The sequence below is a fragment of the Cetorhinus maximus genome, unplaced genomic scaffold (genome assembly GCF_964194155.1).
Source record: "Cetorhinus maximus unplaced genomic scaffold, sCetMax3.hap1.1 HAP1_SCAFFOLD_1657, whole genome shotgun sequence".
NCBI classification, from domain to species: Eukaryota; Metazoa; Chordata; class Chondrichthyes; order Lamniformes; family Cetorhinidae; genus Cetorhinus; species Cetorhinus maximus.
Genome location: NW_027597597.1, coordinates 36,866 through 54,050, shown reverse-complemented (window position 1 = coordinate 54,050; position 17,185 = coordinate 36,866). Strand labels below are relative to the sequence as shown.

Here is a 17,185-nt window from a genome sequence, read left to right as displayed (position 1 = left end):
GGGTGAGGGGGCGGGGTCTCGGGGTGAGGGGGGCGGGGTCTCGGGGTGAGGGGTCTCGGTGTGAGGGGGGCGGGGTCTCGGGGTGAGGGGGGCGGGGTCTCGGGGTGAGGGGGGCGGGGTCTCGGGGTGAGGGGTCTCGGGGTGAGGGGGGCGGGGTCTCGGGGTGAGGGGGGCGGGGTCTCGGGGTGAGGGGGGCGGGGTCTCGGGGTGAGGGGGGCGGGGTCTCGGGGTGAGGGGGGCGGGGTCTCGGGGTGAGGGGGGCGGGGTCTCGGGGTGAGGGGTCTCGGGGTGAGGGGGGCGGGGTCTCGGGGTGAGGGGGGCGGGGTCTCGGGGTGAGGGGGGCGGGGTCTCGGGGTGAGGGGGGCGGGGTCTCGGGGTGAGGGGGGCGGGGTCTCGGGGTGAGGGGGGCGGGGTCTCACTCTCTCCTGACCGCCCCCCCCCCGGGCCGGGTCAGCAGAAGCTCCGCTCGGCCCTGTCGGGTCGGTCAGCCCCGGGTTGGCGGTGAGTCCGGGCCCGGCAGAGCTGGTAGAGGGGGAGCGGGAGGGCCCCGGCCCCGGCCCCGGCCCCGGGAGGCAGGTTCCCATAGCGACCGGGGACCAGGACGGTGCCGTGTCGGCCCGGGGCCGGAGCCGGACCGGGGGCTCGGGGACCCCTCACCGAGCCCGGCGCCCGCCTGTCCGGCCCGGCCGGGTAAGTGACCATCACCTCCCGGTCCCGGTGGAGCGGGGCCGGGGGTCCGGGCCGGACTGTCCCGGGTCCGGAGGGTGTCCGGTAACACTGACCGCTGGTCCGGAGGGTACAGGCCGGAGCCGGCGGGCTCCTGTACCGGCTGCTGGGCGGGCACCGGGCCGGCGGCTCCGGGATGGGGGCGTGGCCAGGGGCGGGGGCGTGGCCAGGGGCGGGGGCGTGGCCAGGGGCGGGGGCCTCGGCCCGGGGCGGCTGGAGGAGGGGCAGGTTGACGTAGGTGGGCTCGGCCGCCAGGGGGGAGAGGGGGGCGGGGCGGCAGGGCCAGAGGGGGGCGGGGCCGGTACCGTGGGAGGGACCTGGGTAATGGGCGGGGCCGTGGGTGGATCCGGGGGCGGGGCCAGGGCCGTGGTCCAGGTGACAGGAGACGGGTACGTGGGCGATGCAGGGGGCGGGGCCGTGGGACAGGTGACATGAGGCCGGGGGCCCGCTGCCCGATCGCAGCAGCGAAGCTTTCTCCGGGGGGTCCCAGTAGAGGAGCACGGGGGGAGGGGGCCCCGTCTGCAGCCAGGCCGGGCCCTGACCGGGGCGCAGCGGGGCGGCCGGGCCCGGTCCCACCTCCTGGACAATCTCAGCGTAAAGCTCAGTGTCGGCCCCGCCCAGCAGGCAGGGCCCGGGGGCGGGGCCTGGAAGGTGGGGGTGGGGCCAGGGGGGTGAAGGGTGTTGGGGGTGGGGCCAGGGGGGTGAAGGATGTTGGGGGTGGGGCCAGGGGGGTGAAGGGTGTTGGGGGTGGGGCCAGGGGGGTGAAGGGTGTTGGGGGTGGGGCCAGGGGGGTGAAGGGTGTTGGGGGTGGGGGGAGTGGTCCACCCGGCAGTGAGTGACGGGCCCTCGGAGACACTGGGTCAGCTTCACCTGGGCATCACCCTGACCGTCGGCTCCAATGGCCGGTGATGCTGAGACTCTGCAGTCCTGAAAAACACAGAGAGAGAAAAGTCACAATTGCTGTTCCGACACACTAACCAGGACACCCAGATCCCTCCGCACCGCCCAGATCCCTCCGCACCGCCCAGATCCCTCCGCACCGCCCAGATCCCTCCGCACCGCCCAGATCCCTCCGCACCGCCCAGATCCCTCCGCACCGCCCAAATCCCTCTGCACCTGAGTCCTGCAGTCTCTGTCCATTTACATCATTTGCTGATTTTCTATTCTTCCTGCCCAAGTGGACAAGTTCGCATTTTCCCACATTATTCTCCATCTGCCAAATTTTTGCCCACTTACTAAATCTATCCATGCCCCTTTGCAGACTCCTCATGTCCTCTTCACAACTCAATTTCCTGCCCATCTTTGTGTCATTAGCAGATTCAGCAACAATACATTTGGTCCCTTCATCTAAGCCATTGATATAAATTATAAATAATTGAGGCCCCAACACTGATCCCTGTGACACCCCCATTCGTCACATCTTGCCAACCTGAAAAAGACCCATTTATGCCTACTCTGTGTCCTGGTAGTTACCCAATCCTTTATCCATGCTAATAGGTTACTCTCTACACCTTGAGCTCTTATTTTGTGTAGTGACCTTTGATGTGGCACCTTGCTAAATGTCTTCTGGAAATCTAAGTACAGCACATCCACAGGTTCCCCTTGATCCATGCCGCTTGTTGCTTCCATAAAGAACACCAATAAATTAGTCAACCATGATTTCCCTTTCACAAAACCATGGTGACTCTGCCTGATAATATTGAGATTTTCTAAGTTCCCCACGATACACTCCTTAATAACAGATTCCAGCATTTTCCCTACTGCAGATGTTAATCTAACTGGTCTGTACTTTCCTGCTTTTTGTCTCCTTCCTTTCTTGAAAAGAGGAGTCACATTCCCTATTTTCCAATCTGATGGGACCTTTCCAGAATCGAGGGAATTTTGGAAAATTAAAACCAATGCATCCACGATCTCAGCAGCCACTCCTTTTCAGACCCGAGGATGAAATCCATCAGGACCCGGGGACTTGTCAGCTTTTAGTTCCAATAATTTTCTCAGTCCCCTTTCCCTGGGGATTGGAATTGTTTAAATTCCTCCCTCCCTCCCACCTCCTGATTCACAATTATTTCTGGGATGTTATTTGTATCCTCTACAGTGAAGACAAACGCAAAACATCTGTTCAGTTCATCCACCATTTCCTTATTTTCTGTTATTAATTCCCCAATCTCACTCTCTAGAGGACCAATGCTCACTTTACCTACTCTTTTCCTTTTTAAATACCTGCGGAAACTCTTACCATTTGTTTTAATATTTCTAGCTAGCTTTCTCTCACACTCTAACTTCTCCTCCCTTATTATTTACTTAGTCATTCTTTGCTGTTCTTTATATCCTGTCCAATCTTCTGACCTGCAGAATTATATGCTATTTCTTTCAATTTGATACTATCTTAGCCACATATTGTGTGTCCTTCCCCTAGAGTCTTTCTTTCTCACTGGAATGTACCTTTTCTGAGTGTTCTGAAATATCTCCTTAAATTTCTGCCACTGCATCTTTACTGACCCATCCCTTAACCTAATTTCCCAGTTCACTTTAGCCAGCTCTGTCTTCATGCCCTCATGATTACCCTTATTTAAGTTTAATTTTTAATTTTACTTTTTAACACTAGTTTTAGATCCACTCCTCTCTCCCTCAAACTGAATGTGAAAATCAATCATATTATGATATGAGGTCATTAATTAATTCTGTCTCATGCACATTACCAGATCAAGTATAGCCTGCTCTCTGGCTGGTGCTAAAATGTGCTGCTCTAAGAAATTGTCTCGCAAACACTCTATGAACTCATCATCCAGGCTACCTTTGCCAATCTGATTTGTCCAATCTCTATGTAGATTAAAATCACCTAAGATTATTGCCGTGCCTTTCTCACAAAAGTCCCATTATTTCTTCCTATATACCCCATCCTACAGTGTGGTTACTGTTAGGGGGCCTATACACTACTCCCACAAGTGGCTCTGAAGAAGTCATACGGACTCGAAACGTTAACTCTGTTTCTCTCTCCACAGATGCTGCCGCACCTGCTGAGTCTTTCCAGCATTTTCTGTTTTTATTTCAGGTTTCCAACAACCGAAGTATTTTGCTTTCACCCACAAGTGACTTCTCACATTTACTATTTCTCATCTCTACTCAAACTGATTCTACATCTTGATTTCCAGAACCAAGGTTATCTCTCTCTCTATTGTACCAACGTCACCCTGAATGCACAGAGCAGCTGCTGCACCTTTTCTTAGCTTCCTGTCCTTCCTCAATGCCGTGTACCCCTGAATATTCAGGTCCCAGTCTTTGTCATCCTGCATGCCTCTGTAATAACTATCAGATCATATATACTTATTTCCATTTGTGCTGTCCATTCATCTGTTTTGTTATGAATGCTGCAAACATTCAGATACAGAACCTTTAGTTTTGTCTTTTTACTATTTGTGTAACTCTCAGCCTTATCTGCTGCTGCACTCAAGTACTTGTATCCTCTGCCTTCCTGCCACTCTCCGATTATAATTTCTTATTCCTACCTTGCTTTCTTATCTTGTATTTTCTATTTAACCCATTACATTTTCCCAAATTTCATCCTTTCATCAATACTGAGGGAGCGCCGCACTGTAGGAGGGTCAGTACTGAGGGAGTGCCGCACTGTCGGAGGGTCAGTACTGAGGGAGTGCTGCACTGTCGGAGGGTCAGTACTGAGGGACTGCTGCACTGTCAGAGGATCAGTACTGAGGGAGTGCTGCACGGTTGGAGGGTCAGTACTGAGGGAGTGCCGCACAGTCGGAGGGTCAGTACTGAGGGAGTGCCGCACTGTCGGAGGGTCAGTACTGAGGGAGTGCTGCACTGTCAGAGGGTCAGTACTGAGGGAGTGCTGCACGGTCTGAGGGTCAGTACTGAGGGAGTGCTGCACTGTCGGAGGGTCAGTACTGAGGGAGTGCTGCACTGTCGGAGGGTCAGTACTGAGGGAGTGCCGCGCTGTCGGAGGGTCAGTACTAAGGGAGTGCCGCACTGTCGGAGGGTCAGTACTGAGGGAGTGCCGCACTGTCGGAGGGTCAGTACTGAGGGAGTGCCGCACTGTCGGAGGGTCAGTACTGAGGGAGTGCCGCACTGTCGGAGGGTCAGTACTGAGGGAGCGCCGCACTGTCGGAGGGTCAGTGCTGAGGGAGGGCTGCACTATTGAAAGTTCAGTGCTGAGGGAGCGCTGCACGGTCGGAGGGTCAGTACTGAGGGAGTGCCGCACTGTCGGAGGGTCAGTGCTGAGGGAGCGCTGCACTGTCGGAGGGTCAGTGCTGAGGGAGCGCTGCACTGTCGGAGGGTCAGTGCTGAGGGAGTGCCGCACTGTCGGAGGGTCAGTGCTGAGGGAGTGCCGCACTGTCGGAGGGTCAGTGCTGAGGGAGTGCCGCACTGTCGGAGGGTCGGTACTGAGGGAGTGCCGCACTGTCGGAGGGTCGGTACTGAGGGAGTGCTGTACAGTCTGTATGCAGGGATCACACATGTAGTAGCTGGGTGCAGGATAGTGTTACCTGAGCAAGAATCTTGTCACTCGGATGCCCAGGCCTGATTTTGCTGCGCAGTGGGGATTGGTCTCGGGGGGATAATTTTTTCAGGGGATCCACTGTTGAATAGAGTGGGCTGGTGTGCTGCTCCTGGTCAGGTAGCTGGTGGTCAGTGCAGGGCACTCCCGTGGCTTCATCGGGGGCTGAGAAATGTCGGCACTCCTGCCACTGCTGGGCAGATTGTCGAGAGACCTGGTGAGCTTGTTCCATCAGTGTCAGAGCCATCAACCTCGCTGCATTTTTGGGAGCTGCGGAAGGAGGGAGTTGATGTGCAGCTGAGACACAAAGTGGGCCCATTGTCTGATAATAGACCGGAGACTGACCTGTGAACAAATCACAACGGATTCAATTTATTCAAAGGTTTCAGACCTTACCTCTCAAGAGCAGCTCACTGAGGTACGGGTCCCACACACACTGACTCTCACTGGGGTACGGGTCCCACACACACTGACTCTCACTGGGATACGGGTCCCACACACACTGACTTTCACTGGGGTACGGGTCCCACACACACTGACTCTCACTGGGGTACGGGTCCCACACGCACTGACTCTCACTGGGGTACGGGTCCCACACACACTGACTCTCACTGGGGTACGGGTGCCACACACACTGACTCTCACTGGGGTACGGGTCCCACACGCACTGACTCTCACTGGGGCACGGGTCCCACACACACTGACTCACTGGGGTACGGGTCCCACACGCACTGACTCTCACTGGGGTACGGGTCCCACACACACTGACTCTCACTTGGGTACGGATCCCACACACACTGACTCTCACTGGGGTACGGGTCTCACACACACTGACTCTCACTGGGGTACGGGTCCCACACACACTGACTCTCACTGGGGTACGGGTCCCACACACACTGACTCTCACTGGGGTACGGGTGCCACACACACTGACTCTCACTGGGGTACGGGTCCCACACGCACTGACTCTCACTGGGGCATGGGTCACACACGCACTGACTCACTGGGGTACGGGTCCCACACACACTGACTCTCACTGGGGTACGGGTCCCACACACACCGACTCTCACTGATCTCCTGACTCCCCAAAGCCTGTCCACCATCTACAAGGCACAAGTCAGGAGTGCGATGGAATACTCCGCACTTGCCTGGATGAGTGCAGCTCCCACAACACTCGCCAAGGCTCCTTAGACAGCATCTTCCAAACCCATGACTACTACCATCTGGTTAAGAAGAAGAGAGAGGTGTATAGCAGGTATAGGCAACAAGGAGCAAATGAGGTACTTGTAGAGTATAGAAAATGTAAGAAAACACTAAAGAAGGAAATCAGGAAGGCAAAAAGAAGACATGAGGTTGCTTTGGCAGATAATGTGAAGGTAAACCCGAAGGGTTTCTACAAGTATATTAAGAGTAAAAGGATAGTAAGGGGCACAATTGGTCCCCTTGAAGATCAGAGAGGTCGTCTATGTGTGGAGCCTCACGAGATGGGGGAGATCTTAAACAGTTTTTTTGCATCAGTATTTACTCAGGAAACTGGCATAGTGTATAAGGAAGGAAGGGAAACAAGCAGTAGTGTCATGGAACATATAGAGATTAAAGAGGAGGAGGTGCTTGCTGCCTTACAGCGAATAAAGGTAGATAAATCCCCCGGGCCTGACATGATATTCCCTTGGACCTTGAGGGAGACTAGTGTAGAAATTGCAGGGGTCCTGGCAGAAATATTTAAAATGTCCTTAGCCACGGGTGAGGTGCCGGAGGATTGGAGGGTAGCTCATGTTGTTCCGTTGTTTAAAAAAGGCTCCAAAAGTAAACCAGGTAATTACAGGCCAGTGAGCCTGACTTCAGTAGTAGGTAAATTATTGGAAGGTGTTCTGAGAGATCGGATATACAATTATTTGGACATTAAGGATAGTCAGCATAGCTTTGTGCGTGGTAGGTCATGTTTAACAAACCTTGTAGAGTTTTTTGAGGAAGTTACCAAGAAAGTAGATGAAGGAAAGGCTGTGGATGTTGTCTACATGGACTTTAGTAAGGCCTTTGACAAGGTCCCACATGGGAGGTCAGTACAGAAGGTTCAGACACTTGGTATCCATGGAGAGGTTGTAAACTGGATTCAAAATTGGCTGTGTGGGAGAAGACAGAGAGTGGTAGTGGACGTTTGCTTCTCAGACTGGAGGTCTGTGACTAGTGGTGTGCCTCAGGGATCTGTGCTGGGACCATTGTTGTTTGTTGTCTATATCAATGATCTGGATGATAATGTGGTAAATTGGATCAGCAAGTTTGCCGATGACACTAAGATTGGAGGCGTTGTGGACAGCGAGGAAGGCTTTCAAAGCTTGCAGAGAGATCTGGACCAACTGGAAAAATGGGCCAGAAAATGGCAGATGGAATTTAATGCAGAAAAGTGTGAGGTGTTGCATTTTGGAAGGACAAACCGAGGTAGGACATACACAGTAAATGGTAGGGCACTGAGGAGTGCGGAGGAACAAAGGGATCTGGGAGTTCAGATACGTAATTCCCTGAAAGTGGCGTCACAAGTAGACAAGGTTGTAAAGAAAGCTTTTGGCATACTGGCCTTCATAAATCAAAGTATTGAGTATAGGAGTTGGGATGTTATGGTGAGGTTGTATAAGACATTGGTGAGGCCAACTTTGGAGCATTGTGTGCAGTTCTGGTCGCCTAACTACAGGAAGGATATCAGTAAGATTGAGAGAGTGCAGAGAAGATTTACTAGGATGTTGCCGGGTCTTAAGGAGTTGAGTTACAGGGAAAGATTAAACAGGTTAGGACTTTATTCCTTGGAGAGTAGAAGAATGAGGGGAGATTTGATAGAAGTTTACAAAATTATGAGGGGTATAGATAGAGTAAATGCGAGTAGGCTCTTTCCACTTAGATTAGAACACGAGAGGACATGGCTTTAGGGTGAAAGGGGAAAGGTTTAGGGGGAACTTCTTCACTCAGAGAGTGGCGAGAGTGTGGAACAAGCTACCATCTGACGTGGTAAATGTGGGCTCACTCTTAAGTTTTAAAAATAAATTAGATAGATACATGGATGAGAGAGGTCTGGAGGGTTATGGACTAGGTGCAGGTCAATGGGACTAGCGGAATAATATTTCGGCACAGACTAGAAGGGCCGAATGGCCTGTTTTCTGTGCTGTAGTGTTCTATGGTTCTACCATCTAGAAGGACAAGGGCAGCAGACACATGGGGACACCATCACCTGGAAGTTCCCCTCCAAGTCACTCACCATCCCGACTTGGGAATATATCGGCCGTTCCTTCACTGTTGCTGGGTCAAAATCCTGGAACTCCCTCCCTAACAGCACTGTGGGTGTACCTACACCACAGGGACTGCAGCGGCTCAAGAAGGCAGCTCACCCCCACCTTCTCAAGGGGCAATTAGGGATGGGCAATAAATGCTGGGTCCGGCCAGCGACTCCCATAACCCTAATAATGTATTTTTAAAACTCCATGTGCCTTGGAAACTCTCCTGTGAAGATCCCACTGTGTCCCAGTCCCAAAGGAGGTGGAAAGTGACAGAGCTCCAGTGTCTGCTTCAGCTGGAGCCCCAGATCCCAGCACCCACCTTCCTGCCTCTTCAGCGAGTCCTCCGGCCCCAGGCTGACCACTCGGCCCGTGACCTCCAGGCCGCCGGCTGCCCGCTTGCTCTGCCTGGCCGCTCTCCTGCTGCTGGCACGTTCCAGTTCCAGGGACCGCAGGAGGAGGGAGATGGTCTGGGTCGCAGGGTCCCCCGCGGGCAAGGCAGGAGGCTGGGCCTCTCCCGCCCGGCTGCCCACCAGCTCCAGGACGGTGGCGGGCACGCTGATGGCGACGGGGCCGGAGATGTCCAGGGAGGGCGGCTGACCGGGGGCGGGGCTGCAGGGCCGCGGGACCGCCCAGCGTTCGGCCTGCAGCTCCTCGGGCTCCGGCCTCTCCTGAGGCTGCGTGCGGAAGTCCGGGACCATGTAGATGGCCTCCGGGTCCTCGCTGCTGGTGGAACTCGGGCCCGCCGGGAAGCTGGAGACCTCCTGCGGTTCCCCCAACAGCGAAACGGAGACGGCGTCGCTGCTCGATCGATGGCGACGGAGGCTGCGCACTCTCGGGAGACCTGAGAGACAAGAAAAAGAACAGAAAGGTATAGGCCACCTGCATCTCTCTAGCGCCTGTCACCTCCTCAGGGCGCCCCAGAGCGTTTCACAGCCAACGAAGGACTTCTTTTTTGGAAGCGAGGTCACTGTTGACATGTAGGAAACGCAGCAGCCAATTTATGCACAGCAAGATCCCACAAGCAGCAATGTGATATTGACCCAGATTGTTTCTTTTTAGTGACGTTGGTTGAGGGATAAATATTGGCCCCAGGGACACCAGGGAGAACTCCCACCCCCAGCCCCGCTCTTCTTCCAAATAGTGGCCGTGGGATATTTCACACCCGCCCGAGAGGGCAGACGGAGCCTCGGTTTAATGTCTCCCCAACTACTGGCCCTCCCACAGTGCAGCCCCTCAGTACTGACCCTCCGACAGTGCAGCGCTCCCTCAGTACTGACCCTCCGACAGTGCAGCACTCCCTCAGTACTGACCCTCCGACAGTGCAGCACTCCCTCAGTACTGACCCTCCGACAGTGCGGCACTCCCTCAGTACTGACCCTCCGACAGTGCGGCACTCCCTCAGTACTGACCCTCCGACAGTGCAGCACTCCCTCAGTACTGACCCTCCGACAGTGCAGCACTCCCTCAGTACTGACCCTCCGACAGTGCGGCACTCCCTCAGCACTGACCCTCCGACAGTGCGGCACTCCCTCAGCACTGACCCTCCGTCAGTGCAGCACTCCCTCAGTACTGACCCTCCGACAGTGCAGCACTCCCTCAGTACTGACCCGCCGACAGTGCAGCCCTCCCTCAGTACTGACCCGCCAACAGTGCAGCACTCCCTCAGTACTGACCCTCCGACAGTGCAGCCCTCCCTCAGTAATGACCCTCCGACAGTGCAGCACTCCCTCAGCACTGACCCTCCACAGTGCAGGCACTTGCTACCAGCTCTGTTTACTTGAGAGGCAGAGGGTGAGCGTGTATTTTTTCCCAGAGGCTGTTCTTTCTGTGTGAATGCAGGGAAGGGGCTGCAATCGCATTGAGTGGAATGACAGCTACTTGTCAAAGTGCCCTCACTCAATATTCACACTGCCGTAGCCAATCCCTCCATAGCCGCAGCCAGAGACACCAGATAAATCAGCAGCAACGTGTCCCTCCATAACCACGGCCAGAGACACCAGATAAATCAGCAGCAACGTGTCCCTCCATAACCACGGCCAGAGACACCAGATAAATCAGCATCAGCCAGGAATTGAAAATGGCAATTGACTCATACGAACATCGGAATGAGGAGCAGGAGGAGGCCACTCGGCCCCTCGAGCCTGTTCCACCATTCAATAAGATCATGGATTGATCGGATTGTAAACCTCACCCCCACATTCCCGCCCACCCCCAATGACCTTTCACCCCCTTGTTAATCAAGAATCTATCTGGCTCGGCTTTAAAAACCATCAAAGGCTCTGCTTCCACATGGCTTTTGAGGAAGAGAGTTCCAAACACTCACTACCCTCTAAGAGAAAACATTTCTCCTCGTCTCTGTCTTAAATGAGTTACCCCTTATTCTTAAACAGTGACCCCCTGGTTCTAGATTCTCCCACAAGAGGAAACACCCTCTCCACACCCACCCTGTCAAGGCCCCTCAGGATCTTAAAGGTTTCAATCAAGTTGCCTCTCACTCTTCTAAACTTCAGCGGATACAAACCTAACCTGTCCAACCTCCTCATAAGACAACCCGCCCATTCCAGGAATTAGTCTGGTAAACCTTCTCTGAACGGCTTCCAACGCACTTACATCCTTCCATAAATAAGGTGACGAATACTGTACACAATACTCCAGATGTGGTCTCACCAGTGCCCTGTACAACTGAAGCATAACCTCCCTACTTTTGTATTCAATTCCCCTCACAGTAAATGATAACATTCTATCCGCTTTTCTAATTTCCTGCTGTACCTGCACACTAACCTTTTGTGATTCATGCCCTAGGACACCCAGATCCCTCTGTATCTCAGAGCTCTGCAATCTCTCACCATTTAATTAGCTTATTTTTTATTCTTCCTGCCAAAATGAACAATTTCACCATTTGCCCACATTACAATCCATTTACCAGATCCTTGCCCAATCACTGAAACTATCTGTCACCTTGTAACCTCCTTACGTCCTCTTCACAATTTACTTTCCTACCTATCTTTGAGTCATCAGCAAATTTAGCCACCACTCCTTCGGTCCCTTCATCCAAGTCATTTATATAAATTGTAAAAAGTTGAGGTCCAGCACTGATCCCTGTGGCACACCACTCATTACATCCTGCAAATCCAGAAAAAGACCCATTCACGCCAACTCCCTGCTTCCTGTTAGTGAGCCAATCTTCTATCCAGGCCAGTATGTTACCCCCTACACAATGAGCTTTTATTTTCCACAATAACCTTTGATGTGGCACCTTATCAAATGCCTTCTGGAAACCTAAGTACAGCACATCTACCAGTTCCCCTTTATCCACAGCACATGTGACTCCTTCAAATAACTCCAATAAATTGGTTAAACACAATTTCCCTTTCACAAAACCATGTTGACTCTGCCCGATTGCCTTGGATTTTTCTAAGTGCTCTGCTACAACATCTTTAATAATAGCTTCTGACCTTTTCCCTGTGACAGACGTTAAGCTAACTGGCCTGCAGTTTCCTGCTTTCTGTCTCCCTCCCTTTTTGAAGAGAGGAGTTATATTTGCTATTTTCCAATCTAATGGAACCTTCCCCGGATCTAGGGAATTTTGGAAAATTAAAACCAGTGCATCAGCTACCTCACTAGTCACTTCTTTCTAGACCTTAGGATGAAGCACATCCGGACCTGGAGATTTGTTAGCCCCACAGCCTCAACAATTTGCTCAATACCACTCCCCTGGTGACTGTAATTTTCCAGAGTTCCTCCCTCCTTTCCATTTCCTGATTTACAGCTATTTCTGGGATGTTACTTGTGTTCCCTATAGTGAAAACCAAAGCAAAATGCCTGTTTAATTCATCCACCATCTCCCTATTTTCCATTACCAATTCCCCAGACCCACTCCCTACAGGACCAACGCTCACTTTGTTAACCCTTTTCTTATTGAAATATCGATAGAAACTCTTAACATCCGTCTTTATATTACTAGTTATCTTTCTCTCGTGCTCTGATTTTTCCCTCCTTATTAATCTTTTTTGTCATTCTTTTAATTCTTTCCAATCTTCTGACCTGCCTCCCATCTTTGCGTAACTACATGTTATTTTCTTTAAGTTTGATACTGTCTTTAACTTTTTTAGTTAACCACAGATGGTGGGCCCTCCCCTTGGAATTTCTCTTTCTCACTGGCCTCCGGTGAACGCTGGACAATGTCTGAACGCCCCAGTAGATGCTGTAAACTATTGTGGTGAATGGAGAGTCCATACCTGCCCCACTGTGCTGCAAGGTGAGTGACTCGTCGCTCTTCGCAGATCGTAATGTGACTGTCTCCCCATGGTTGCCTGTGACAGGACATAGAGGAGAGAACAATTCAGATACCCCTTCAACAAACACGTGCACCAGTGGGAGCTTTACTCTGTATCTAACCCTGTGCTGTACCTGTCCTGGGAGTGTTTGATGGGGCCAGTGTAGAGGGAGCTTTACTCTGTATCTAACCCCGTGCTGTAGCTGTCCTGGGAGTGTTTGATGGGGACAGTGTAGAAGGAGCTTTACTCTGTATCTAACCCCGTGCTGTACCTGTCCTGGGAGTGTTTGATGGGGACAGTGTAGAGGGAGCTTTACTCTGTATCTAACCCCGTGCTGTAGCTGTCCTGGGAGTGTTTGATGGGGCCAGTGTAGAGGGAGCTTTACTCTGTATCTAACCCCGTGCTGTACCTGTCCTGGGAGTGTTTGATGGGGACAGTGTAGAGGGAGCTTTACTCTGTATCTAACCCCGTGCTATACCTGTCCTGGGAGTGTTTGATGGGGATTTTCAGTATTCACTGGACAGTCTGTTATTTGTGTGAATTGGAAAAGGAGTGGATTTGGATCCTGGTACCTGTATCCGCCTCTCTGCTGTTAAACGCCTCGGGTTGCGATTTTCTCCGTGCTAATGCGGACACCTTTCCCATGGTGAAGATTGCTTTCCAGCTCCCTGCTCCTGATTTCCGGATCTTCCCAGCATCTCTCCTCCTGCCCAGATGATAAGTCGGGAACACATGGTGAGTTTAGGCTGTCCCTGAGAACAGTCACACTCCAGTCACATCCTCACTCAGCTCCCGCGCTGTACACTGTCACTGCGCTGTCAGTGCCCAGCATTTGGACAGTGTCCGCATCCTTCCCCAGGGCAGGATCATGCCCTCTGACACCATTAGATTTGTAAGAACAGTTCCCCAGTGGCACTCAGTCTCTCTCCCATTGTTTCTTACACGCTTTCCAGTGTCTGATCCACTATCCCTGAGAGACTGTCCAATATCTGAGCCACTGGCCCAGTGACACCTGCCAGTGTCTGACTCACTGTCCCAGTCAAAACTTCCAATGTCTAACACACTGGCCCAGAGGGCCTTCCCAATGTCTGGACCACTGTCCCAGAGAGGCTTCCCAGTGTCCGACCCACTGTCCCAGAGAGGCTTCCCAGTGTCCGACCCACTGTCCCAGACAGACGTCCCAGTGTCCGACCCACTGTCCCAGACAGACGTCCCAGTGTCTGACCCACTGTCCCAGACAGACGTCCCAGTGTCCGACCCACTGGCCCAGACAGACTTCCCAGTGTCCGACCCACTGGCCCAGACAGACTTCCCAGTGTCCGACCCACTGTCCCAGACAGACTTCCCAGTGTCCGACCCACTGGCCCAGACAGACTTCCCAGTGTCCGACCCACTGGCCCAGACAGACTTCCCAGTGACCGACCCACTGGCCCAGACAGACTTCCCAGTGTCCGACCCACTGGCCCAGACAGACTTCCCAGTGTCCGACCCACTGGCCCAGACAGACTTCCCAGTGTCCGACCCACTGGCCCAGACAGACTTCCCAGTGTCCGACCCACTGGCCCAGACAGACTTCCCAGTGTCCGACCCACTGGCCCAGACAGACTTCCCAGTGTCCGACCCACTGGCCCAGACAGACTTCCCAGTGTCCGACCCACTGGCCCAGTCAGACTTCCCAGTGTCCGACCCACTGGCCCAGACAGACTTCCCAGTGTCCAACCCACTGGCCCAGACAGACTTCCCAGTGTCCGACCCACGTGTCCATTCTGTCTTTACCTGTCTGTTGCCGTCTGGATGGGTCGGAGTTGTTCGTACACAGCTCCTGTTCCTTCTTCTCCCTGAGCCAAACAACGAGCTTGTGCCTCCTCAAGTGTCAGGAGCCTGTTGGACAGTGAGGGGATGAGGATAGACTTGGGTCGGATCAGGATGTTGTGTCCTACAACAGGATACAGGGCAAAGTCAGACAGAAATTCCAGCAGGTTATCATCAAACAGCACAGCACAAGCTCCTCTCCTGAATTTCCCCAGTGAGAGTCAGTGTGTGTGGGACCCGTACCCCAGTGAGAGTCAGTGTGTGTGGGACCCGTACCCCAGTGAGAGTCAGTGTGTGTGGGACCCGTACCCCAGTGAGAGTCAGTGTGTGTGGGACCCGTACCCCAGTGAGAGTCAGTGTGTGTGGGACCCGTACCCCAGTGAGAATCAGTGTGTGTGGGACCCGTACCCCAGTGAGAGTCAGTGTGTGTGGGACCCGTACCCCAGTGAGAGTCAGTGTGTGTGGGACCCGTACCCCAGTGAGAGTCAGCGAGTGTGGGAACCGTACCCCAGTGAGAGTCAGTGTATGTGGGATCCGTACCCCAGTGAGAGTCAGTGTGTGTGGGACCCGTACCCCAGTGAGAGTCAGTGTGTGTGGGACCCGTACCCCAGTGAGAGTCAGTGTGTGTGGGACCCGTATCCCAGTGAGAGTCAGTGTGTGTGGGGGACCCGTACCCCAGTGAGAGTGAGGTCTTCAGAAGCGAGCAGAAAGCTGAGGAGGCTGTGAATAGGTGTAAGCTCAGAGTTAACAGAGGCTGTGCACGAATCATTAAGCATCGAAAGCAGCATTGAAAGCTTACAACAATGAAGAGGCAGAAACAGAAGCTCTGCAGATGTTGCCAAAGCAGATTTGTACCCAGCTCAGGTACGAGATCTGATCTGTTACCTTCAGTCGAGGACCATCGGAGTCAATCCTTCGCAGCCTCTGAATTCCCGGACACTAAATCTTACCAGGTCCCAAATCAAACACAATCTATAAACAATTGTCAGCAACAACGTTGAAGTAGGAATAGACACACGCTCAGCACTCAGTATCACAGAACACAGAAACCCCGGCAATGCTGCAACCAGACATTCAGAACAGAGTCAAATTGCTACACCGTCCCCATCAAACACTCCCAGGACAGGTACAGCATGGGGTTAGATACAGAGTAAAGCTCCCGCTACACTGTCCCCATCAAACACTCCCAGGACAGGTACAGCACGGGGTTAGATACAGAGTAAAGCTCCCTCTACACCGTCCCCATCAAACACTCCCAGGACAGGTACAGCACGGGGTTAGATACAGAGTAAAGCTCCCTCTACACTGTCCCCATCAAACACTCCCAGGACAGGTACAGCACGGGGTTAGATACAGAGTAAAACTCCCTCTACACCGTCCCCATCAAACACTCCCAGGACAGGTACAGCACGGGGTTAGATACAGATTAAAGCTCCCTCTACACTATCCATATCAAAGACTCTCTTTGTGAGGTCAGTAAATCGGGATATGTGTTTTCTATCCCATCATCTAAGTGGTTAATGAATACAGTGAAAATTTGAGGCCCACCACATATCCTTGTTGGATACCCCCAGTCACATCCTGCCAATTGCTGCACCTACCCTTCATTCCTGCTCTGCCTCCTGTTGTTCAGCCAATTTCCCAACCCAGTCAATCACTTGCCTTCAATTGCAACTGAAGTAAATAATTATGTATGAGGGACACCATCATATTCAGTCTTGAAATCAGGCAATCAGATGTCAGTGCTGACGGAGTGCTGCACTGTCGGAGGGTCAGTACTGAGGGAGTGCTGCACTGTCGGAGGGTCAGTCCTGAGGGAGTGCTGCACTGTCGGAGGGTCAGTACTGAGGGAGTGCTGCACTGTCGGAGGGTCAGTCCTGAGGGAGTGCTGCACTGTCGGAGGGTCAGTGCTGAGGGAGTGCTGCACTGCCGGAGGGTCAGTCCTGAGGGAGTGCGCCATTGCAATTATTCAGTGCTGAGGGAGTGCTGCACTGCCGGAGGGTCAGTCCTGAGGGAGTGCTGCACTGTCGGAGGGTCAGTGCTGAGGGAGTGCTGCACTGTCGGAGGGTCAGTCCTGAGGGACTGCTGCACTGCCGGAGGGTGAGTCCTGAGGGAGTGCCGCACTGTTGGAGGGTCAGTACTGAGGGAGTGCCGCACTGTCGGAGGGTCAGTGCTGAGGGAGTGCCGCACTGTCGGAGGGTCAGTGCTGAGGGAGCGCTGCACTGTCGGAGGGTCAGTGCTGAGGGAGCGCTGCACTGTCGGAGGGTCAGTGCTGAGGGAGTGCTGCACTGTCGGAGGGTCAGTGCTGAGGGAGTGCTGCACTGTCGGAGGGTCAGTGCTGAGGGAGTGCTGCAATGTCGGAGGGTCAGTGCTGAGGGAGTGCTGCACTGTCGGAGAGTCAGTGCTGAGGGAGTGCTGCACTGTCGGAGGGTCAGTGCTGAGGGAGTGCTGTACTGTCGGAGGGTCAGTGCTGAAGGAGTGCTGCACTGTCGGAGGGTCAGTACTGAGGGAGTGCTGCACTGTCGGAGGGTCAGTACTGAGGGAGTGCTGCACTGTTGGAGGTCAGTACTGAGGGAGTGCTGCACTGTCGG

At 53.5% G+C, this 17,185-nt stretch overlaps 1 protein-coding gene across 1 annotated transcript in view; it reads right to left on the bottom strand.

Moving 5' to 3' along the window:
- Window positions 1-450: 450 nt before the first annotated feature.
- The window catches only part of LOC144676514 (rho GTPase-activating protein 32-like), a gene marked incomplete at its 5' end in the record, with an annotated part of 53,403 nt that continues 36,668 nt past the window's right edge, over window positions 451-17,185 (bottom strand). Inside the window, 7 exons of the mRNA XM_078536913.1 lie at window positions 451-1,370; window positions 1,614-1,653; window positions 5,229-5,584; window positions 8,825-9,346; window positions 12,744-12,818; window positions 13,355-13,488; window positions 14,559-14,718. Of these exons, the coding sequence (XP_078393039.1) occupies window positions 451-1,370; window positions 1,614-1,653; window positions 5,229-5,584; window positions 8,825-9,346; window positions 12,744-12,818; window positions 13,355-13,488; window positions 14,559-14,718 (2,207 nt within the window). The remainder of the gene's footprint in view (window positions 1,371-1,613; window positions 1,654-5,228; window positions 5,585-8,824; window positions 9,347-12,743; window positions 12,819-13,354; window positions 13,489-14,558; window positions 14,719-17,185) is intronic.